Source organism: Accipiter gentilis, chromosome 14, assembly GCF_929443795.1.
Source record: "Accipiter gentilis chromosome 14, bAccGen1.1, whole genome shotgun sequence".
In the NCBI taxonomy this organism is placed as follows: domain Eukaryota; kingdom Metazoa; phylum Chordata; class Aves; order Accipitriformes; family Accipitridae; genus Astur; species Astur gentilis.
In genome coordinates, this window is record NC_064893.1 from 24,607,717 (window position 1) to 24,630,914 (window position 23,198).

Genomic DNA, 23,198 nt, shown 5'->3' on the forward strand with positions numbered 1-23,198 from the left:
TATAGAAACACCCATCAATGGGTCCTTTAAGTTAAGAAGCGTGTCCTACTGCAGCCATGCAAAAACCTGAAGTAATGTTGCACAGCAACAACTCACCCCGGCAGTCCCAGACCGCTGAGCATGTGACATCAGAAACCCTGTCCCTCGGTGTCTCTTTCCTGCCCACTGAAGAACATTCACCTTGTACCAATGCGTGTGCGCACCAGTTGTCTTGCTGTAAAGTCAGAATCAACAATGTGAACAACAGGTCTGAAAGTATCTATTCTTAAAGCACCCATCTTCATGGATTTTAATTTAGTAAAGCAAGAAAGACCAGTTCAATTTTGCAAGAAATGGACTAAAACAAGTCTTTCCCTGTGGAAAAAGATTAATTAGGATAGGAACAAGCACAAACAAGCAGCAGTGTCTGGGGAACTATCCCAGAAACTTCAGTGGTTTGCTTTACAAGTCTTTGCAGTGCAATCTGAGACCAGATCTCCCAACCATTTGCTTGATCAGGAGAAATGTGATGCTCCAGCCCTAATATGGACTAAAGCACATTTTAGGGGGGTGACTTTGTAGATACAAGCAAATCCTTTGGCCTGCTCACAGTTTCCAGGTTTAAATGCAGTCTTTCCAGACCCTGAAGGAGCACCCCCAAAAGAGAGCAGGAGGCTGTCTCGGCACTGAGCAGCTGGAAAACTGCAGTCTGGGAGGAGATGTACTTTCCAGCCAGTGCCTTGCAGGAGGGCACATACAAACACTGGTAATTACAGGCAAAACAAGCCCTAGTCCTTCAGTGCCTTTGTGTTAGGTATCACCGGGCTTACCAAAGGCATTGGAAAGTCCTGCTTGGCTCTCAGAGAGAAATAGGTGTCCCCAGGTTTGGAATAAAGGGTCATGAAATCAGCTGCCTTCTCCTCCTGCTTCAAACGTAACTGGTCTGTCTGGGGAAAGCTGCACGGGGCAGCAGCTCCCTGGTGCTGCAAGAAGGCACCGCAGCAGCTCTGAGAGACGCAGGGTGTGCACAGCACCTCACCCTTGGGGAGCACCAACACAAACACAGCAGACACTTCTAAACACCCATCTGAACATCTCCCGCCCAGTCGTGCTCTGTGCAGGTCTTCTGGGCCACCACTGCTTGGGTTGGGAGCCTGAACTCCAACAGGACTTTTTTCCAGTGGCTAAATATTGCACTAATGCACTTTATATGGACAGTCGTGATGCTGAGTCACTCCAGTGCGTCTTCCCTCCAGTTCTCACTTGTTATGTTGCCGTCAAGGAACATCAACCCTCTGCCTGGACCCTGGGGCTCACTCTGTAGAAATAAAAGCACAGCGTTGTGTGTACTTGAGCTCATGAGTCCATTAGCTATATTTAGTTCCCATCTACCCAAAGATTTGCAAGAAAATGGATGAATGTGCAAACTTAACTGCAAGTTACATCCTATAGATTCTGACAGTTATGTTTTCCCTTGAAATATGCCTCCAGGATGGAGTTCTCTTTGAGTGTATCCAGTGTCTAGTTACTCGAAATGACTGTATGGCATGCTGGAGCCCCCCAGGCACCCTCAGACACTCAGCATCAAAGCTGCAGTCTCACAGCTACAAAGCTGATGTACAGCAATGGTATTTTTTTGAGTGCAATTTTTTCTACCAGTTCTCCATCCCAATAGACTAGTCAATACATTAGTTGGGTTAAAAAGCAGCACAGTAACAATTCTCAACAAACATGCAGAGAAGTGGAAGAAGATGCCCAGCTGATGGAAGGCAAGTCCTTGCTGGTTTACTCAATTTTCAATTTATATTGAACCCTGACGACCTTTTCTGGCTGTGACATCCCAGTTTCTTTCATTGTTAACCCTGGGATTTGTGACCTGATGTCTTTCAACTCCAATTCAGAAGAGGTCAACAGAAGGAAAACACATCTAAAATGATGAAACACTCAATTCAGAAAAGCTCCCTTCTATTGCTGCATTTGGATGATACCTGCTTGACCCACCCCAGTTATTCTGCATTCAGTTACTTGTAACTTTGCCAAAATTAAAACTGCTCAGGTTGGATTTTTCCATGCCATTTGTTGGTCTCTAATAGGAATCAAAGGCCATTTCAGGAAAATTAGCTATTTTCACTGACCAGATCAGGGAAAAACTACACAACATTAACAGTGATGAGATTGTTATTGGAGAAGAAAAAGATAAGGGATTCATCTAGCATTTGCAGGTTGCACCTCTCTGTAGATTAACAAGATTTTATGGGAAAACCTTAATCGTAGCATTTCATATCAACCAGCTGCTTTATTTTGCAATCCAAGTATCCTTCTAACAACCCAAGAGAATGAAATTACACTAACTACACTAACAGAATGAATCCAACACTACAGTGGAGTCCGGATCCTGGGAGCTCTCCCACTATATTGCACCAGTAAATAATTCCCGCAGTTTGGGACTCTTCCTGATCCGTGGTATAAAACCCAATATTTAATTAAAAAGATAAGTATGAATTTCTAAAAGCATCTATACACTTTGCTGAGGAATAAACATAAATTTATCAGACAGGTTTGCGCTATCATCATACACCGGAGATACCGAAGGCATCCTGTGAATTTTCTCTGTGATGAACTTCCTCCCAAGCCAAGGGACTTCGGCTGGATTCCTTAGCGTCACCGTCACCAGGAGCACGCTGGGGCAGTGAGCTGCGCTCTGCAGACTGGCTGCACGCTGACTGCTTGATGCTACTGGCTGCAGCCGGCTGTCCAACACACTTGCTCGCTCCTGCTCCCCACGGCACGCTGCAGTACTGAGCCTCCCTTCTAGAAATCTTTCTCGTTGTTGTCTGCATTGAGGAATGTGCTGTATTTAAGTTCCTGAAAGACAATAATGCCACATCCCAACTATTTGATCTTTCCCTGGTGCAGCCAGCTCATGCTTGACATGCGGTGCGTGTCCACCGATCCTTTGCAGTCTCCTGATGCTCACGGGGATGGGACAGCGGCAGGGGGTCACAGGAAGGAATATTCTGGAGGGGACAGTTCTTTGGACAGCATTTGTGAAGTTAAAAAAAATAGAGTAGCTCACAAAAACAGGGCAGCTCCTTCAGTGAAGCTTTCCTTTGACGAACAACAAGCCCCTACACAGAGTGATCTTGATGTGATGTTCTGGCGCGGTTTGTCCCCGTCCCTGCCCAGCTCTACGCCTCGCCCAGCCCCAAAGCGGCTATGGTCCCCTCTCGCCCACCACGGCCAAAGCTGCAGCAGGGAAGCAGCTGCTTCAGCAGTTAAATGTTTTCCACTCTTGCTAAGGGATTTTTTCTTTCAGACCAACCTGTCTGAGGATTTTCACTGAGCTAAACCAGTATTTAGAGCCCACACACCGAAGCTGAATGGAGCAGGACCATCAAACCCGTTATTAGTGGGTCTCTTGACCTCACACACCACACTTACCAGGGTTTACGCTGCCGTAGAGTTGGCCCCATTTCTGACTTTTCACACTTTGACAGGTTGCAGCAAGAAGGAAGCAAAGCCTGTTTGCTCTTGTGTTACAGAGGAAAGGACAGAGGGGGGCTATGGGGTAAAACCGGTTCTATATTTAAGGCCTGCATCGGGTTGTTATGGCAACAGGAATTCCAGCCACCACCGCGGGCTCCTCCGAACGCCTCCCCACCATCCTCTGCAGAGCCCAACTTCGCATCACTCACCAGCCTCCTGCCTAACACTTGGGCTGAAGGGGAGGGAAAAAAAATGTGCAACTCATCTTTTCACAGAAAGCTTTTTCCTCCAGAAGTGAAAAGCAAATGAGAAGAACAGCTTAAATAAATATGCCTACAGATACAAGCACTGAAAGCCAAGTCTAGCAGCAGAAAGGCTCAGACCCTCTCAGCTCATGGAGCCCCCAGGGGCTGGGAGCCACCAGCGTGATGAAACCCCCTTGGTGTGTCCCCAGGGGGAACCACCGCAGGGCTCCTGATGTGGGCCAGGTGAACACAGGGTCCGTCCCGGTGGGATGGGAATGATCCCCTCCTTCCACACGCACTGCTGGCCCTCACCAGGGCAGACCTGAGGCTCGCACATACGCTAGGAGCCGTCTGTCCCTTGCAGCGCCACTTCCCCAAGCTCGGTTTCTTTTGTCTGACTGGTGAGCGTCTGCATTTCATCCATGCATCCATCCATGTACTTATATGGTCCTCATCTCCACCGTGCCCAAATCTCGAGGGCCACCAGGACATTGTTTGCTTTTTTTTGCAGCTATCAGGCTGGAATTCATAAACAGAAAAGCTGTATGTGAGACACATGAAGTAAACCTTCCCTTCCCCGTTAGTAAAGCCTCAACCGGAATCCTGCATCCAAGTTTGGGCACTGTTCATCAAGAAAGACAGGCCCCAACCGGCGAGAGCCCAGAGGAGAGCAATAGGAGTGACCAGAGATGTAGAAAACAGTCTCTAAGGAGAGACAGAGGGAAATGGGTCAATAAACTCATGAAAAAGGCAGGCAGAGGGGAGATGGGGTAACAGTATTCCATTTACAAAAGGTTCCCATCTGCTGGGAATCAGACAAAAAATAATAGGATGAGAGAATTAGAATGTCTGTCGGGAAAAACTTGCAAAGCAGAAGTACAGTAAAGCCTTGGAGTAGATTGCCCAAGGAGGCTGGAGGGTGGAGACATCATTAAGACTTTCAAGAAAAAGGTGCTTAAGCATCTCTCAGGGATGGTCCAGACATATTGGTCTTGGCTTGGTACAGGAGGATGGATTAGGGTACATATTCATGTCCCTTCCTGCCATACACAGCTGTGATTTTTCTATGAGAACCTCACACGTGCATTACAATTACACACTGCTCTTTCACACGCCTCAGCAGCCATTTACAGCAGTCAGAGCCTTACTGATTGCAGTGACAGGAATTAGGTCTGGTATTTCAGAAGGCAGCTAAGGTTTTCAGTGTCACCCCTGGAACCGCCTCACTTTGCACACTCAGCAATTTTCAGCTTGCCTTTTCATGGCCACACGTCCCTAGAAGCTCAGCGTCCCCATCAGCAGCATTCACAGGTCTCTCTGCTCCATTTCCTCCCAGCCGATGTCCTTTTACCTTAAACTAGCAAAACCTGTTATTAATCTATCAAACACGACCCAGCACTTAGAAATGGCTGTAATGGAATAACACCTTTCCTGCAGCCCATCAGTTCCTGGTTCTCTAAGCTGCTTCTGCTAAACAGTCTTGTTCCAGGATTAACAGCAGCTCATTGCATCTTACCAAGAGTCAAAACCCCTTTGCTTCCTCAGAGACTGTGAAAAAGAAGTCAGGAGATTGCACACAGCATCCCTGTGCACCTGAACGGTGTATGGAGTTACTAATGGGGTGTGGTACCACAGTAACGCCGACACAGCAATCCCAACGGGGAGGCTGCCAAGCAAAAGGGCAGCTTGAATCCCAACTGATTTGAATTGCAAATGTAAAAAAACCCAACAGTTGATAGTTGAAACAGAGAGAAAATGAAAGGGGGCGGGGGGAGTGTCAAAATTGAAATGAAATCTTTTTAAATTATCACAAGAAAGTAGTGACTGACCTTCTCTGAAAAAACTTTGGTAACTTTGCAGTCTAATTCCAAATGGGAAGGAAAAAGAAATTAAATCAAAGCCCCAAAGTTTGTTTCTACCCAGCATTATCAAAAACCTTCTGCTTTATATCAAAATCGGATCCAAACTGCCCTCAACACGCAGCCAGGGTCTGTGACCCAGCTGGGGGAGATGGCAGCTCAGCAGGCACAGCACTGCCCCTCCTCCGGACAAGCCTCTGGCAAAAAATGCTCATTAAATCTGTGCAGCGATGCCATGAAACCAGGGCTGAGCGGTCCTGGCAGCACCACGCGCTCACACTGTGCAGTAAGTGCAGGCAGATAGCTGTAAAACAAAAAGGACAATTTATGGGTTAGATAAGCCAGGAAAGGGGCAAGCTGCACCCGAGGGAGACCTCCGCAGCCACCGCAGGGAAAACGGAGCTGATGCTCCCACAGTTGTTTCTTACCTCTGACTTTTTCCCTTGAAAACTGTTGTACAAACCTCTTTACCTTGCACCCCACACCAGCTCTGTGTGCAGCGACGTGACCGTGCACACTGTGCAGTGGCTGCAAACCACGGGCACAGGGCAGCACCTCTGTTTGAGGCACCCAGTCCCCTTGAACACAGCCTCCTAAGTTGTCCAAAAGTTTTCTTTTCTGGTAAATTCAATTCTAGCGAAGAAAAGCTCAGGGATATTGGTAACCAAAATATGCAGAAGAGGTGCACCAGCTCAGAACAGCCGTGTCATCCAGCATCCCCTGGCTACGTCCACATATCAGCTTTGCAGATTGTCCTCTCCTTCTAGCTACTTTTTCTAATTCACCTTGGACTGCTGCCACGGCTGCAGGATACTTTAGGAGAAATAGGAGAAGTCAAAAAACCGCAGGGCCTACATTACCCTAAAAATAAACACCCGAGAGGAGTCAGAGTTATTAAAATGGTGAGTAGGTGAACTGGAACCAACAGAGCCCCCATAAAGCACAGAGAGCGAGACACAATCGGTGTCAGCACCGCCGTGGTGACAAACGCCACCATCCCGGTCACACGCTGCACCAAGTGCCACAGCGGGCTGTGAAACAGCCCCTTTACAGCAAAAACATAAGACTGGGAGGAAACACAGCCTGTCAGTGGTGCAGCGAAGTATCAGATAGGCCAGCATTGGGTATTTTTGTTCTTGTTCATAAATAAATAAATAAATAAAATTGTGATGATTAAGTGGAAGCAAAATAGCGCTGGTATCAATACAGAGTGCCTATGCAGTACATTAAACCCAAGTAATTTAAAGAGCAGAGCATATCATATAAATAATTCATTCTCTTTTGGTAAGCACAATGCCACTTTAGCTGCCTGAATTTCCAAGGAGGGGGTTGCTTTTTAATTAAAATGTAGGCATTTACAAATGCACGTGGGCCTTCAATCATTCATGTTTGAAGCTAGCTGACTTGGTCATGCATTAGAAAGAATAAAGCCGCTTTCATCTTTCTGTAGATTACACCCAGCAAACTGCCGGGGCTGTGAGTGAGCCGAGGAAGTCTGTCTTGTGATGAGAGTGTGTTTTGGTCCCCTGTGCAGCACAAAGTCATCTGGGAAGATGCATTTGCTGAGGTCAAACTGAAAAAAGAACAAAGTGCTGGAGAGCCAATGCGATGCAGAATCACTCTGCATCGCTGCCTGTTTTAAAGCAGGTTCTCCCCAGCAGTTAGGGATATAATGAAGGCAGATAACCAGAGCGCAGATGTTTTCAAAGGGTTTAATTGCCATCTTCCTAATGACGCTGCAGGCAACAGCCCTCTCCCTCCTTCTCCGGATCTCTGGCTCAACGGGAACTTCTCAGCTGGTTTGTGGGGTCTGGATCTGGCCTAGGCAAGGGCAGCGCCTCAGCCCTGGTCTGAACAGTAACTTCCACAAAAGACTCCAGCCCAAAATAAAGCTCTACTGCTCAGGAAGTAAATCAAAAGCACCCAACACTCGTTATTTTGAAATCCCTGGATTTTGACCCCAAGCTGCCGAGTCTTGAGAGTCCGGCACCATGAAACTAGCATTTACTTGCATGGTCTGCTGCGACGCACAGGTCAGTGCACCGATCTGGGGCTGCTCTCGCCCCAACCCCCTTCAACGGCTCGCAGCAGATGAGGATCTCTCCCATGGGTTTTGTATGCATCAAGCGATATAAGCCTGCCTCAAAGCACATAAAGTACAGTTTTTCAACGAAAATTAAGAAAGGAATATTTAGGTTAAAATGGCCTGGTGACCATAACCGGCTCTGCTGGGAATTTGCAGCCTGCAGGGAGGTGAAAGTGCAGGAGGGGTTTGCAGATGAGATTCTGTGCTGATGAGCAGTGGCTGCTCGGGGAGAGGCTGCAGCTGAACCTGGTGGCACCGAGCATCAAGAGAGGACTCATATTCACCTCTGCCCAGCCGAGCAGATCTACCCGCATGGCCCAGAGCTGTGGCTCTGCCCCGCAGCTCCCCTCCTGCTCCCAGCTCCTCCAGGCAGCTCCCGGCTGCTTTGCTGCTCCGGCTTTTCACAGACAGAAGTTTCCAGAGATGCCCTTTGATGCTGGCAGCCTCTTTCTCAACTGCGTGGGAACAGAAGCAGAGATTCAGGTGTGAACATAAACTCTTGCTGCAGCAGAAATTTGACTAGGAATGCGAAGTCTTGGTGCAGCCGCTTTGCACCACATTTGCCCAATTTATGTATCTGCAGCTGGGCCACCAAGCCCGGACTGATGTGGCCATGCACGCCAGGAGCCCGGCCCCACGCAGCCCCGGCAGAGCGATGCCCTTCGGGTCCTGGCACAGCGGGCAGAGGCTCCAGCCCGTCCCAGCAGTGCCATCTATTGCCACACTCGGCTCCTCTGCAGAGGGCCAGCTCTGGGCAGAGAGGGAGAAGAGGGACAAGGCAAATTCCCACCAGCGGGAATAAGGGAGACTTCCCAGTTCACCCGCACGCTGCTCTGCCCTAGAAAAGCTGCTAACTTTTAAAATATCTGCAAGTGTTAGACCACACTAGTCCCACAAACGGTGCTATTCGAGAGCCGTGTTCCCCATCCGAGCCTGGGGTCAGAGGTTCCCTCGTCACCCCTGGGCCACAGCTCTGCTCTGACCTTGCTGGTGCACATCTCCCATCCGGGAAAGGGCAAAGCCACTTAGGAGTTGTTATCTCCAGCATCCTGCTGGGCCATCTGCCTGCAGCCCCAGCCCAAGGGGGAGAGCAGGAGGGCAGCTGTATGGTCATTTCAGCCCTGGCACTGACCTGTGGTCAGCATGGACCAGGCACGGCATCAAAACCTGCTCCACTTCCCTGAACTCCTCCGAGATGTGTCTGGTCTTCAGCTTGGGAAGGTGGACCACGGCAGTTTTTCTCCATCATTGCCAGACGGCGTCAGGTACCCAGCTCTGTCTGAGATGAAGAGTGACAACATTATCGATGCTGGTGTTGTTTTAAATGCGGGGTGTGAAGCCTTGACTCTATGGATGTCTTCATTTGATACATCAGCATTTTGATATTCAGTGGCTCTCTTGTCTCTCACTTCTCCTTGCTTTTGGACCCCTGGTTAAAAAAAAAAAACAGTACACCAAAAACTTCCCCCAAACTTCCAGCAAATGTCTCTCCTCCCCCCACAGAGAAGCAGTGATGAGCATCGCTGGCACATGGCATCACTGGCATCTGCTGTTGCACGGCCATCATGGCGGGATGAATACAGCCCAACCCACTACCCCCAGCGTATTCGTGTTTCAGTTCCCACGAGGGAATGACTTGCACATTTCAGTTTCAAAGAGGAATGACTTCTGGGTGGGAGAGAGACCACTACAGGCTTGACTTGATGGCGATTGGGGTGGAGGGAGCTGTGGTGCTGCTGAAAGGTTTGGCTGGCCCAGCACACCTTTTCCAGGCAGAGATCAGCATTTCTGCTGACAAGGCTGCAGGGTGGAAGCGCCGCGTGGAAACGAGCAACCCCACACCGCTTGTGTGACCAGACCCAGTCCTCTGAACTTTTCACACCAACTCGCTAGCATCCAAGGAAGCAATTTTGCATCCTCCTTGGCACACAAAGCCACAGGGTTTACACAGGCGGTTTCCAGAGCTGTACGGCACAGTTTAGCCCGATTAACTCAGTACACCATGGAGCTCAGGCTAAGCACTCCAACCCACAGACAGGTGAGTGGCCTCTGCTCGGTGCCCACTCCCCACAGCATCCCGCAACGAAAGGAGCTGGCTCCGTGCTCCATGAAAAGCTGCTCAGCCCCTGGCAAGGCACTTCTATGCCTGAGGAGGATGAAAAAAAAAAATATATATAAAAAAAATCAAGCCTCTAACTCGGGCCTTTCAGGTTTGTAACTCACTCTTAGCTGAGTTATGCCTGTTACAAGCTTGAGGACACTCTCCCCTTCGCCGGGACAGTCCTGCCAGCCTCGCACCAGCTTTTTGCCTTTCTCCAGTATCCTGTAGTTTAACTGCACGGCTGAGACACTGCTGTGCCCAGATCTATGCAGCAACTACTGCTTCGGTGCTTTGGCAGCTAACCCCCAGCCTTCGCTCCAGACCTCTCTCCCCGGGATGGTCCAAGTGTATCACGGTGCATCACACCAACCTCAGAGGGAGCTGGCTCAGGACCTCACGCAGAGGCTTGGACTGTAACCAGGGTCACAGTGTCAGAGACAGAACTCAACTCACCCCAGTGCCACCCTGCCTTATCCGAATCATTTTCGGTCTGGTGCAGAGATTCAGCCCACAAATACCTAAACTACAACAGAAGCTGCCAACGATTTGATCCCGGTCATCTTTCAATACACTGCAGAAATCCCTTAAAAGCAGTGGAAGCAGCCGTGCTGAACAGGGACACGCAGCAAAGGCTGGACCTCACTCTAAAGTGGTTGCCCTGAATAAGGGTTTGAGGGGGAGCACACCTTCCCCTTAAAACAATAAATATAAAAGTCCAGCTCTGCCATCACTCTTCTGGGTACGTGTTTGGATAAGAAACGGGTTAGATTATTCTGAATGGAAACCTGACACTGGAAACTCTGAGCTGCTCCTTAGAGCACGTACAGCCTCCTGCAGGCACTTACAGCCTTTCCTGAGGAGCTCTGCTCCATGCTCATAGCAGTGTTGTTGCAAAGAAGGAAAAGTTGTTGTTTCTGTTACTTATTAATGTCTTTATTTCATAAGTGCTTGTCAAACAGACAATAATACAAGATCCAACAGCTGGCAAGCAAGGAAGAAAACTCGCATTGTAGGGATGGGGATTTAACTATTTAAATTCAAGCCCTGGAAGTATGAATCTACTCGAGTGCTATTGATCCTCTCAGAGCAGCACTGATTTAGAGAGTAAACTCTCATTTGGCTCTTATGTGCAAGTATTGAGAGTTTTGAAAAAGTATTTTGATAGACATTTACAATTTTTTCTCCCAAGAGACATGTTTTTCACCTGATCGCTTGAGGTTCCTCCTTTCCGTTCATATCCTGTGTTGAAACCGTGCACACGGCCATGGCTGTACCAGCCTGAACAGAGGTTGCTGTTTAATCCCTGAGCACATTTCTCAGCAGGTCTTGGACCCTCCATTCCTACACATGCCCGGCAGGGAGGAGAGCCTCCCACAAGAGCCTGATGCCGAACTCAGCTCACTGCAGCAGAGCTGACGACCCCATGGTGGGACAGAGCCCTGGCAGCCCCAGCAGAAGGCACAGAAATGGGAGCGAGGGCACAGAGGAGTGACCTGCCTGCAGCAAGTGATCCTGGCACATCAGTATCAGCATCATGACTTCAGCTGTAGGCTGCTTTCGCAATCAAGAAGGGCAACTTCTAACACTGGTATCTTGTTATATCCTACCCAATCAAATAAATCTCTCCCTGCTCCATACACACGCAGCCCCACAACTGCCTCGGGCAGAGAACTGAGAAAAACCAGGCAGGTATGTTGCCATCTTCTCTCTCCCCTAGGGAAAGGGAGAGGAAGACACAGTATGCTGTCAGCTAACGAGGCTGCCATAGCTTTCACAGAGTAACTCCCCAAGCAAGGGTGAGGAGAGCAAGGACCATAGAAACCCTTTGCTGTGCATTTCCCTGTGTTCCCAACCTAGCCAAAGTTACTTTGGACTGAAGACACAAGGAAGTCTGATACCCATGTGTAAACAGGTTGTTGGTACTAGAAGACATTTTTGTAGAGCACGAGCTGCCTTCCCAGGCACAACGGCCGAGCCACGCAGTGCTGGGGCACGGACAGATGCTCTGGAGCAGAGGTCTGGACCCAGGGGTTTCTGAGCAGCAGCTGGGTCTCCAGCCTCTCAGGCCACAAAACCTCTCAGTGAGTTTAACCACCAAGTGTCAGGGGAGAGAAAAGTTTCAGCAACCTTCAGCTCACAAGGCCAAGCCATTCGCTGATGGGCGCTGCAGACCCTGAAGGTTCTCCTGGCTGGTGCTGCAGTCCTCACAGCCCGCCCCAGCCACAGCTATCACCGTTTGCATTAGTAAAGTGTGGGAAGTCTCTAGTCTAAGTACAGCATCATGCTTAGGGCCCTGCACTTTTAGATTCTTCTCAAGCAAAATATCCATACCTGCACTTTGCACTGAAGATATTTTAAAGCAAAAAAAACCCCAAAAAAACCCACAACAAAAAACCCAAAACCCCAACCAGACCAAAACAGACCATCTGAGTTTCAGAAGGGCCCTACATATGACTCATTGCCAAAGGCTGTTTGAAAACATCAATCTCCACCCTCCTCCTGGAAAACAACCAGGAGCTCACGAAGGCAGCTGGTGATGAGCAACCTCCCCACCCTGCTGGAGCGGGGCTTTGGGAATCCACCAAAGAGCAACATTACAGTTTTTAGCTTTACTTCAGTCAAACATTTCAGCAGGTTGTCTTTTCCCTGACACATCTAGCAATATTTTGTCATCATAAATTTACTCTGGTTTATATTAACTAAAAACCTCTCTCATTCAGTATCTAGTTTGAAAAATGTTGGCAATGAGCATTAATTCAAAGTAGATTTATGCCCACAGACCATGCTAGAGGACTGGGGTGAGTTTCCCAAAACATGAACCTAAGTTTACCAAATAAGAACATGAAAAACCCAAAGAACTGATTTACATCATCCAACTTACACAAGATAGATACACGAGGGCAGCGGGAATCCGCCAACATAAACCACTGTCAGACTTTGTGATATTCGTGTATACTTAAGAAAAACATGAACTGCAGTGTCTCAAGAGGAGACAGAACTTGAAAGGAGTCCAGCATCGGGTTTAAAAATTCACCGCATCCTAAATTGCACCTGGTGGGACTCAGTGCTCCTGGAGCCAGGGCAGGAGATGCTTCCAGGGGAGCAGCCGCTGCCACCAGCTTGCACAGGGCTTAGGAGCAGGGATGTGCAAGTTAAGCCTTCAAGGCACCATGGCTTTCCAAGAGACACTTTATTCCTTGTGAACTTCTCACAGGGGAAAAAACTCTCAAGATAGACTCATGGGATGTGCAGAAACACCTGTCTCCTTTTCCAAACACCTTCCCAAATTGTCCCAACTCACATCCCAACCTCATCCTGTGCAGACAGGCAGCTGGACTGTCACAAACACAGCTCGCACCCTCCGCAGAGCCCATATGGCTGCGGAGGGCCCAGCTCCCCACTCTCTCCCTCCAAAAGCCAAATGGTTTATCCAAACAAAGCGTCAGAGCACAGGGAACATTGGCTTGGCCAGATCTCTGGTGGGAGGGCTGAGGCCCAGGAGTGCCACGGCGATTCCTGGAGGCGTGCAGGAGGATGCTGCACTCCCCAAAACTTCAGAGGACGGAGCACTCCCATGCCAGCAGCAGAGGAAAGGACACAAAGGCAGGCGGCTGCGAAAGGCTGGTGTGATGAACAGGTCAGGGGGATCCAGCCCCACTGAGCCCCAGCGAGAGAGCAGGGATGCTGGGAGAGGTGCCTTAGCACAAAAGTGCTCATGAGAGCACTTGGGTTTCTAAGCCCATCCCTGTGAAGGAGAATTGGCTTCACCTCCCTGTGTCCAACTCCTGGCATGACAAAGACAGCTCTCCGTTTCATGAGGCTGACAGCATTAGAGCTAGGCACATTTATCTGATGTACAGAATAATGTATTTCATCAAAATCAGACTGCAGTTTGAGCCAAAACAGGCAGAGAAGGAAGAAAGGGGGAGCTGAAAAATGTCCAAGCTTTAAAAAAAAAATTCTAATTTTGTTTTTTCTTTAAAGCAAAGCTTTGACATTGTTTAAAAGAAGAAAAATATTATGTTGATAAATATTAATAGAGAAAAGGATTAAACAGAAGGGTAAAATAGCATGAACATGAAACATCATATCTGAATTTGAGGACAAATGTTTCTCTTCAGCTCAGAACTTTCCCTGGTTTTGGTCACGGGAAAAGAAAATCTACAGCAGATCCACCAGTTCTGCTCAGTGGAGGGGCAGTGGAAAGGGAGATCCTTACTGGACATTCCCATGGCTAGGCGCAACATATAAGGAAGCAACTAAGCAACTGAAAAACAGTTACAATGATTTCTTCTTGGTAGCGACAGCTGCAAGAGCAGGAATAACTCACCCAGAGAAATCAGGAAAGTATCACAAGGATGTCCAGGAGCATCTTCAAGGCCAGACTTTATCTCGTGCCAAGGAGCCAAAAGCCAACAGCTGCTTACCCATCGGCGGCTCAGCTTCCTCGGGCACTTTGAGACTCACACTTGGCCTTCACTCTGCATTTTTAAATATCCCTGAAAACCTGGGATTTCTCCCCCTCTTGCAGGAAACGGACCCAGTTTTTCCCTAAGCTATTTTTTATTTTGTCCACCTCGCATCATTGCCCTAATCAGCAAACGTTGGGGATGCCGAGTTGAAAGCTTTTGCTCCTGGGAACGGGAAAAATACCCCGCGGCACCTTCCTCTCCCGTCATTTCCCTTTCCCCAGGCTGCCCGGAGCCCCGTCCCATCCCCTCACACCTCCGAACGCCTTTTTCCACGGGCTTTCTCTGCTTTTCTCCGTTCAAGCTCACTCTTTCCCACCACGTAGCTCCAGCCCGGTGCCACCGGGACCGGCAAAGCCTCGACACGACCTCCCCCCCCCGTGGCAGCCAGCCCCGCGGGGACGGCACCGGACACGGCTCCTGTGGATAAACCGGGAGACGGAGGGGGGTGAAGCTGAAGTCAACCTTGCTCCTGGAGCTTCAAGGAAAAGGACCCTACGAGGCCTGACACGGGGTGGCCTGCCGCCCGGCTTTTCTCCCGCGTGTCGGTGGCGAACCACGCGTGGGTGTCGCAACACGCGTGGGTGCCGCCGGCCTAAGGAGGAGAGGGGACGTGGGTTGGGGCTGTCCCCGGGGCCGGGCTCGCTCCCTGCCGCCGGCCGCCGCCAGGTGGGGCTTTGGGACCGCGCTGAGCCACCCAACGCCCGCCCCGGCCCCGCCCCGGCCCCGCCCCGGCCCCGCCCCGGCCCCGCCCCGCCGGAGCGTCCCCCCGGTCCCTGACGGCGGCTCGGACCCCGCCGTGCTCCCAGCTCGGAGCGGAGGGGCTGGGGCTCTCCCCTCCTCCCGGGGCCCGACCCCCTCCCGGCAGTTCAGCTGTGGGGTCCCAGGAGCGGGTCGGGGGGGGCTGACAGAGCATCTCGGGGCAACCCTGGGGGCTCGGACCCCCCCCCCCCCGCCCCCGATGCCCTCAGCCCCATCAGGATCCTGCCCCAGAGCGGCTGGCCCAGGGCGAGGGGGACAAGGTCAGGCTGTGGCCCATCGCCCAGCTCCCCACTGGGCCAGGGTGGGACCTGTGGGCACAGCTCCTCATCGAGGTGGAAGCACTAGTTGCTCTCCCCACCGGTGCTCAGCACCTATTTTGGGTTGCCCTGGAGCACCTGCCTCATTTGCAGCCTGTTGAAAGAAGCTCCTGTCGCTGGCAGCCGGGAGGGGCTGCAGCTGGACAAGGGGGCTTGGGGGCTGCTCTCCTCCTCCTCCTCCTTCTCCTCCTCCTCCTCCTCCTCCTCCTCCTCCTCCTCCTCCTCCTCATCATCATCATCATCATCATCTCTGCAGCTATTCCTTTTTACCTCATCCCAGGGTACCAGGTCGTCTGAGTAACGGAGGCTTGGCCTGGAGGGCGGCCGATGCTGCCACCCTCTGCGTGCTCCATAGCTGGACGCGCAGCCCCCTTCTGCAGAATACGTGGTTGCTTTCACTGGTAATGAACGCCTCTGGCTGGGAAGCGGGGAGAGCAGCTTGGCAGGGACTCAGGCAAGAAAGCTGACCCGTGTTCAAGTAACCCCCCCGCCGCTCCTCCCAGCCAGAGAGCTCCGAGCTCCACCCGTGCCTAGTGCCAGACAGAATTACTGGCCGTTGAGCTGCTGTAAACCCCGACCCCGGCTCGTTTGACCCCCCTCTAAATGGGCTCCGAACCCCAACGGAGGTTGTCCGTCCCCCCTCTGCCCTGGGGCTGGCTGCCGGGGGCTGTGGCATCTCCAGACCCTTCAGTCACCTACGAAAAGTTTCCAGCTACAGAAGCAGCTCTGAATTATGAATGAATTTGCTTTGTCAAAAGAAGGTCTCTGCTCAGGCTCAGGGATTAGGTCTCAGCCATGTGCTGGAGACAGTTATTGGTATCAAAGCCCCCATACACGTGCTCTGTGATGGATCCCAGGCCATTGCCCCGATAATAACATGATTAGCTGTTTTAATACAATCAGAGGGGCAGGAGCGCCAGCGTGAGAGTGGGGAGGAGGGAGCCTGGGTGCCTGGGAGTGATTCCTGGGCAGCACAAGGTTGGCTGCGTCACCCCCCCCCCCCCCCCCCCCCCCCCCCCCGGGTCCCCAGCCTGTCTCCTGAGCAAGTGCAGATTGCAGCAGGGCCGAGATGTGGCTGCACCGACTGTACCGAGGCCATCGGTTTTCCTCTGACACTCCCGGGGAGGCACTGCCCATCCCTGACACCTCCCAGGGCAGAGCAAGGGCGGAGGGAGGGTTTGCCTGGTCCCACCAGTAGGTCACGAGGCACCATCGCCACTCACGTTGACCCCAGAGCAAGGCACTTATTGCAAGGTGACTCGCAGTTTTTTGGTGGAGGAGAGCATTCCTGTTCGCTGGGAACCTGCCGCACCGGTGAGCAGGCAGTCCCAGTGATGCGGGTGATTGTGCAAGAGAGTCCCGAACGTGCCACCGCACTCATGGCCTTTGGAAACTGCCCTGCTGCCTGCCATCCCTGTGGCTCGAGACGGCGCTTAAGGCACCGATTTCTCAACTGGATGTCCAGGCATCCCATAGTTCTCCCTGGCTGAGCAGCTCTGCCTGTTTGGCCCGGACACTGTGGCCCCACCACCCACCCACTCATCCTGTGTCCCCACCAGCACCGGAGGGGGTGGCATCTGCTGTGTCCATGGGGGTAAAGGACCAGCCCGAGTGCCTGCCGCTCACAGCGGAGTGTTTGCTCTTGCTTCACCCAGGTGACGCCGGGTGAATTACTGGGTTTTTCCTCTTTTTGCCGTTTTCTTATCCAAAAGCAATTTGGCAGGCACACAGCGCTGTCAGCAGTACTGGAGAGCCTGGGAGCCATTGATACGGACCAGTGCCCGTGGCCCTGCTCATCGCTCCCCAGACAGCGCAGCCTGCAAGCCCAGGCGAACGTTACCGAGCCCTGGCCTGACTCCCTCCGAACCCGAGGGCACTACCCGGGGCTGGGGTCTCTCTTCTCTCCTCGGGGAGCAAAGGAGGGGGCTGGCACAGCCCGGGGGGTGCCCGAAATCCCTGGAGGGATGTCACTGAGGGACCTTGCCGTGGTGGCTGCTGCTGCGGGGCACAGCAGGGCGCCGGGTGGGCACAGGCAAGGTGGCCAGTTGGCGAGGGAGCACCCGGGGCAGTGGGAGACGAGATGCTAAGGGCAGGCAGCAGCGCAGCAGACATCGCCATAAGGCTAAACTATTGGTACTGATTGTGGGAGAGGAGTGGGGGCTGCTGGCAGCCCTTGGCTGCGTACCTGGGAGAGTCTTTCAGAGGAAACGGGTTTCTTGGAAAGTCCTCTCCAGCAGGATTTACTAAGGGCAGCTGCCCGAGAGCTGCGGTTAATCCTCCATGACCCACCACTTCTGCTCGCCCCTCACCTCGCCTCTTGACTACCAAGAGCCCTTCTTAAATAACAGTCAATATTGTCACACTGCTGGCCCGAGGGAAGAATAAATATCCGGGGACGTCTTGCCCTTCCCACGGGGACTGTGCCTGGAGCAGCAAACCCCGGGCTCAGGGGCCAGCGGGACCCTCTGGCCATGCCACACGGAGGGTCAGCACCTTTCCCCCTGCGGGGGCAGAGGTGCCAACCCGAGAGCCACAGCACGTCAGCAGGAAGCTCTGGCATGGCTGGTGACTCACAGCAGTGCCTCTCAACCCACCCACTCCCAGGAGGAAATTAGTAACCCTAAAGAGGGGGGGAAATTGCTGCAACTAGAAACTTTTAACCTAAAACCGGCTACCTAGTGCTGGAGGAGCCTCTGAAGCCCTACTGAGGGTTCCCCAAGCGTATCACCGCACGCAGCAGCCCTGCTAATACCGGGGGGCACGCCAATGCCACATGCCAGCAGTAGAGCTGTGCCACGGGCTGCTGGGCAGACAGCCTGGCCCCATCCTGCCAGGGCGGATGCTGTCAGCACTCACCAGCCCCGTTCACGTACGGCTGGAGTAACTCATCTCCACCTGCCTGACAAGAGGGGCCACACCTTTTCATACTCCTGTCTTTAGTTACATGGGCACAGCCACCCCTGGTCCGGTCCCTATAAAGAGCCATATCTGGCAGGAAAAGGTTATGCTGCATGAATATTTGGGGGAAAAAGTCATTACATTTTTTGTGGTATTTATCAGATGTTCAGAAAAGGCAGAGCAGGTGTTCCAAAGGGAAAGGAGTAGATGCAAAGCATCATTAGCCTTGCACTTCCACCTCGTGGTCATTGCAGCGCAGGACCAGCGCCCCTGCCTCTCCCCAGCCCGTGCCGGTGCCCATGCTCACACCTCCCAGCCCACTGGGGCTGGGCAGTGCCAAAAAAATACATGTGAATAGGACGTGTATGAACAGCCCCAACCTCCTGTCCAGTCTTTCCACCAGCTCCTGAGTAGAGCATCCCCCTGGGCAGGGTCTCAGGGCTGCTCCGGGCAGGCAGGGATACCCCACAGCTGCCAGCCCAGGCCATCCTGGGCAGATTTATTGTGCCACAGGGAAATGAAAGGGGGGAAGAAGTGGGAGAAAACACCCTGCTTTGATGGTTGGGGGTTTTTCATGCACTCTACAGAGAAGCTCGAGGATTTTGCAAGCACAGAAGGCTGAGCTATTTCCCAGCCTGAGCAGGGAATGCTCTCCCCCGCAGGCGTGGGCTGCTGTAGAGGAAAGCCTCCCTCTACAGCTACTGGTTTGCAGCAGTGGCCGTGCTGGAGCTGCACTGCCATGCCAGTCCCTGACAGGGCTCCTCTTGGCACCCTGCCGGCACAGCCCACGCAAGAGGGGGTTTGCTCCCAGCTCTTCTTTTTGCAGCTGGCTCCGGTGAAGGAGACCCATGCGCACACCCGGGACACTGGCTGGAGGCTTCCCTGCCCTTCTCATTTTTCCTGTGTAAAGGCAACCCCAAATTTCTACATGTGCATCCATCTCCTCCAGCCCCTGCCCAGCCCAGCCCCGGCAGGCGTGATGCAGGCAATGACACCCTTACAGCTGGGCAACCCATGGGGGAACACAGCCGTAGGGATCCCCCCAAACCGAGGTCAGGGACTCCCACTAGAGCACCACCGAAGCGAGAGGCTCCCACCCTTGCTCCTGCAAGCCCCGGGGGATGCAAGGCCGTCATCCCCGGGTGGGTGGCAGCAGCTGGAAGGAGCCTGCCACCCTGCAGGCTCCAGCCGAACACCGTGGGTGGGAGGAAGCTTCCCAGAAGATGGAGAGCTAAATAAAGGCAAGGCCTGGAACAACCCAGGGCTGCCAGCTATTTATTCTAGCATGCCTGTATGCTGCATGGAAGATATTTTAAAGCTGCTGCAAGAAAGCTTGTCTGTCTGCCTGGGTTTGTTGATCAAAGAAAAAAAATCTAATTACTAACCCTCATCACCATCATTTCCAAGCCCTGCACCAGCTTCAGCCAAGCATCTTCCTAAACCCACCTGCCCAAAAGCAGCCAGCCCCTCTATCAGTACTACACTGAAGCAGATGCTTGGAAAAAAGGCTTTAGCATATACACAGTAGTAAAAGCTTAGGGAGCATCCCTATCCTACACAATTTACTTCTGGCCAGCCCTAATGAGAAATTTCTAATCGGCCTTCAGCATTCAGGGCTCACCCTTCGCCACTCATTAACTCTCATAAGCACTTACCGCTCTGGGCTTACAGATCTCGCCTCCTATTAAAAAAAAAGCACATGCCAACCTCATAAAAAAAAGCAACCACTGCAGTCTTTGTTCTTGAATATGTATTTTTTACTGAAAAAATCATTCATAAATTAACAAATACAAAAATGTACAAACACATGGGTAAATAAATGTAATGACACAAAGGATTGCTTTGCTGAGAAGTGTGTGTGTGTTTTAAAACACTAGTCTTCAGTGCAAAAATGTCCCCCTGGCACCTCTTAAAAACATAACAGTAAGCTCAAAAGCCATGATGATGGAAATCTACTTTAAAGTTTAAAGCCACTTCTGATGGTGAGCAACCCAAAGCACTTGGCTGTTGCTCAGACAGTACCTCCCTTAGAGAAGCAGAGCTTTACAGATAATTAACTGTCAATAAATAGTTTTGCATTTAAAAAAATCAGCATCAAACAGGACCTGCCCTCCAGCGGGGCGGACCAACGGTGTTGACACGGAAGGGGCGAACAAGTGGCCTTGTTGAATTTCAGCTGCCAAAATATGTACAGGTTCTCCTTAATATGAGAATTTTTACACCATAACAGCACATGCGCTTGACAGTATGTTTTTAACAGTTACATTTACTATACAGTATTTGACATAGCTGCTAAGATTAACAGTGCACATTTTCAGATATTCCACATTTTAAAAAGGGAACAAAATTTCAACGTGATTAGAACAAAGGAACTATGAAGAGGGGTGCTGCAGGGAGGGGGGGGAGGCGTGGACCCTTTTGTGCCAACCATAGAGTGCATTTCTGAACAGAGGTAATGACTTTTTGTTCAACACAAGGTGCGATGGGTGTCAGGTACACATTGAAGGCTGAGGATCCTGACTAAGGTAGTTTAACACCTACTCACACACACATGCATGATTCCTGGGGTAGTGAACTTGGACTAGTTGAAATACATTCCTTGTATGAAGCACCATTAAACAAAGACAGATTTCTAGCAAGGTCTCAAGATGAAAGAAAAGAGGGGCAGGGCAACACAGGTTCAGCATCTGAAAAGGGTCCACATGAATTAGAGATCGAGATTCAGAAGCAAAAGTCTTTATTGCTATATGCGCCGTAAAAAGCAAATCCTCACCTCTGCCTATAAATAACTCCGTTGAATCCTCTTGGGAAGCGAGTTTAAAGCACATGTAAGTTCAACGACTTTAAACCTAAGTTACAAACTTATCAGCGCTTTTCAAGGGCAGGCTCGCTGTCCTCTCATACCGGCTGATAAGATCTACACAAGAACTCGTGTTTTCTAAACTAACGTTTTCTGGATACTGGTTAGGAATGCCCTGGGCAGTCACACCCACAACAGATGTGTATGGGGATCATATGTCCACGGAACCAAGAAAACAATGTAAACCATGAGAAGTTAAGGAAACTGAAGGCAAACAACGCAATAAAAAGAAAGTTAAAGTACTTCAGAGGTTAAGTACCCACCATTGTTATGTATAAATACAAATTAAAAAGCAACCCCCAATGTATTTACTTTGAAGTTGGAGAGGTCCAGTAAAAGTGACTGTGTTGGTGCTGCGTAAGGACTGGATTGAGTGTCGGTGGGGAGGAGAGCCCAGTGCCCAGCCTGCCCACAGCAGCTGTGGGGAAGGGGCACTCCAGTTTGGATGGGGTGTTGGACCAAGCTCTCTGGTTCCCAGTCCTCCTGTTTTCATGAGCTTGATACATGCGTCCTTCATTTCTCTCACTAACCTGTGACAACCTGCCCCACCAGCTGTGCCTGCGCAAGTGCTGCCAAGGGCCAACGGTGATAACGAAGTGCACTACCTGGCTCTGACAACACTTCAGTGTGCTGCTAGATTTACACAATAAATACAACTAAAACAACCTCCCAAACTGTACCATCACATCATAGGAGTGATGGCAGGGTGCTGCCGGTCCAGGGCGGGCTCGGTGCGGCCAGCTGCCCCATCCCAAGGGCAGCACGTGGGCAGGACTGATGCGAGCTCTTGAGCAATCCGCCAAGCTCATGCTTGTCATCAGTGGGATAGAGAGCAACAGGAAAGGGATTTTATTTCATATGGCTTTTGGATTCATTTGCACACCATGTTGCAAAAGTGACAGAAAGGGGAGTTTTTTCATAAATATTCCCATTTCCTCACTCTCCCTGGAAAAAGCCATCCCCGTGGTTCCTGGAATGAGCGATGATACAGCTGTATTTCTCAACCACTACACTGGAAAGTTCAGGGCCCTGTCCCACAGACATTTCTGCATATGCACAGCTTAAGTCATGCAAGCAGTCTCACTGGCTTAAAAGGGAACACCTTGCACAAGTACAGTGATGCACACACAAGTGTTTACAGAATTCAGGACTAGAATGAGTGACTGTATGTAAACGTCTAGCTTGGATTTGAGCCATAGGAGAAAAATAAAAAGGGGCAATTTACACAGCATATTTACACTTACACTTCTTTAAGAAGCGAATCTGTTGTATATACTTCAAGCAGGTCATTTAAAAAACTGCACAGACATAGAAGAACGGTATCAGAAGTCATTTGATCTCCCACCAGGGCAGTTGCCGACTGAATCGCTCCCGACGTTCACCGTCGAGAAGCCAGAGTCCCTCAGCTGAGCTGCTTCCCAGAGGAGAAAGCACATCCGAGGCGAGTCCCAGTGCCAGAGATTGCTGGAGGAGGAATGTGGAGACAAGAGCAGCAGGTCGAACCATTGTCCTGAAACCCAGAAAGCAAGTGGCAGAAAAAAGAAAGAGACTGCTGAGCTCACTGCACGAGTATCGGGCTGGATTGGTACAGCTAGGGCAATTTGTGCGTGCACTTTCAGCCTTATTCTCCAAAATACTGTGATCCTTCATTAGACAAAGTGTTGCTTGTCCTCGATAACCCTTGGAAAAGAAAGTCTAGCGTGATGCTTTCTTGGTGAAGGGCAGAGCAAAGTTATTTTTTCCTCTTAATATTCGGTCACCAGAGCCAGCTCCGGTGTCAGGTTAACAGTGATGTTCTTATACAAGGCGTCATACGTGACGTTTGGAAAGTAGTTCAAGTTATTGAGGCCGTCCAGGGCTTGCCTTTCTTTCGACTTCCTCAGCAAGGCATACCTGTGCAATGAGAACCAGAGGCCAGAGTCACTTCCACATATCCCACAGAGTTCTGCAAAGTCCTCCCAACGCTACTAGAACACCTTAAAATGGTGAGTCCCAGCAGCCGCTACAAAACAAGGAACTTCCGAACCCTTAATAAAGATAACCATCACATTTTCTATATTCTATATTGGTAAATATCCCAAACTTTAGAAAAGTACAGTCCATCACCTGATGAAGAGCAAAATGCTCTCTGTGCCA

The 23,198-nt window shown here is 50.9% G+C and overlaps 1 protein-coding gene and 1 long non-coding RNA gene across 2 annotated transcripts in view; both read right to left on the minus strand.

The window, feature by feature from the left end:
• Positions 1-111: 111 nt before the first annotated feature.
• On the minus strand, positions 112-2,979 carry LOC126045451 (uncharacterized). Its single transcript, XR_007508085.1, has 3 exons — positions 2,567-2,979; positions 810-1,297; positions 112-214 (listed from the first exon to the last, which is right to left on the minus strand). It is a non-coding gene; the product is annotated as an uncharacterized LOC126045451 (long non-coding RNA).
• A 16,956-nt stretch (positions 2,980-19,935) lies between these two features.
• B4GALT5 (beta-1,4-galactosyltransferase 5) overlaps positions 19,936-23,198 on the minus strand; it is a 39,577-nt gene continuing 36,314 nt past the window's right edge. Inside the window, exon 9 of the mRNA XM_049816701.1 lies at positions 19,936-22,955. Coding sequence (XP_049672658.1) covers positions 22,808-22,955 — 148 coding nt within the window. The 3' untranslated portion in view covers positions 19,936-22,807. The remainder of the gene's footprint in view (positions 22,956-23,198) is intronic.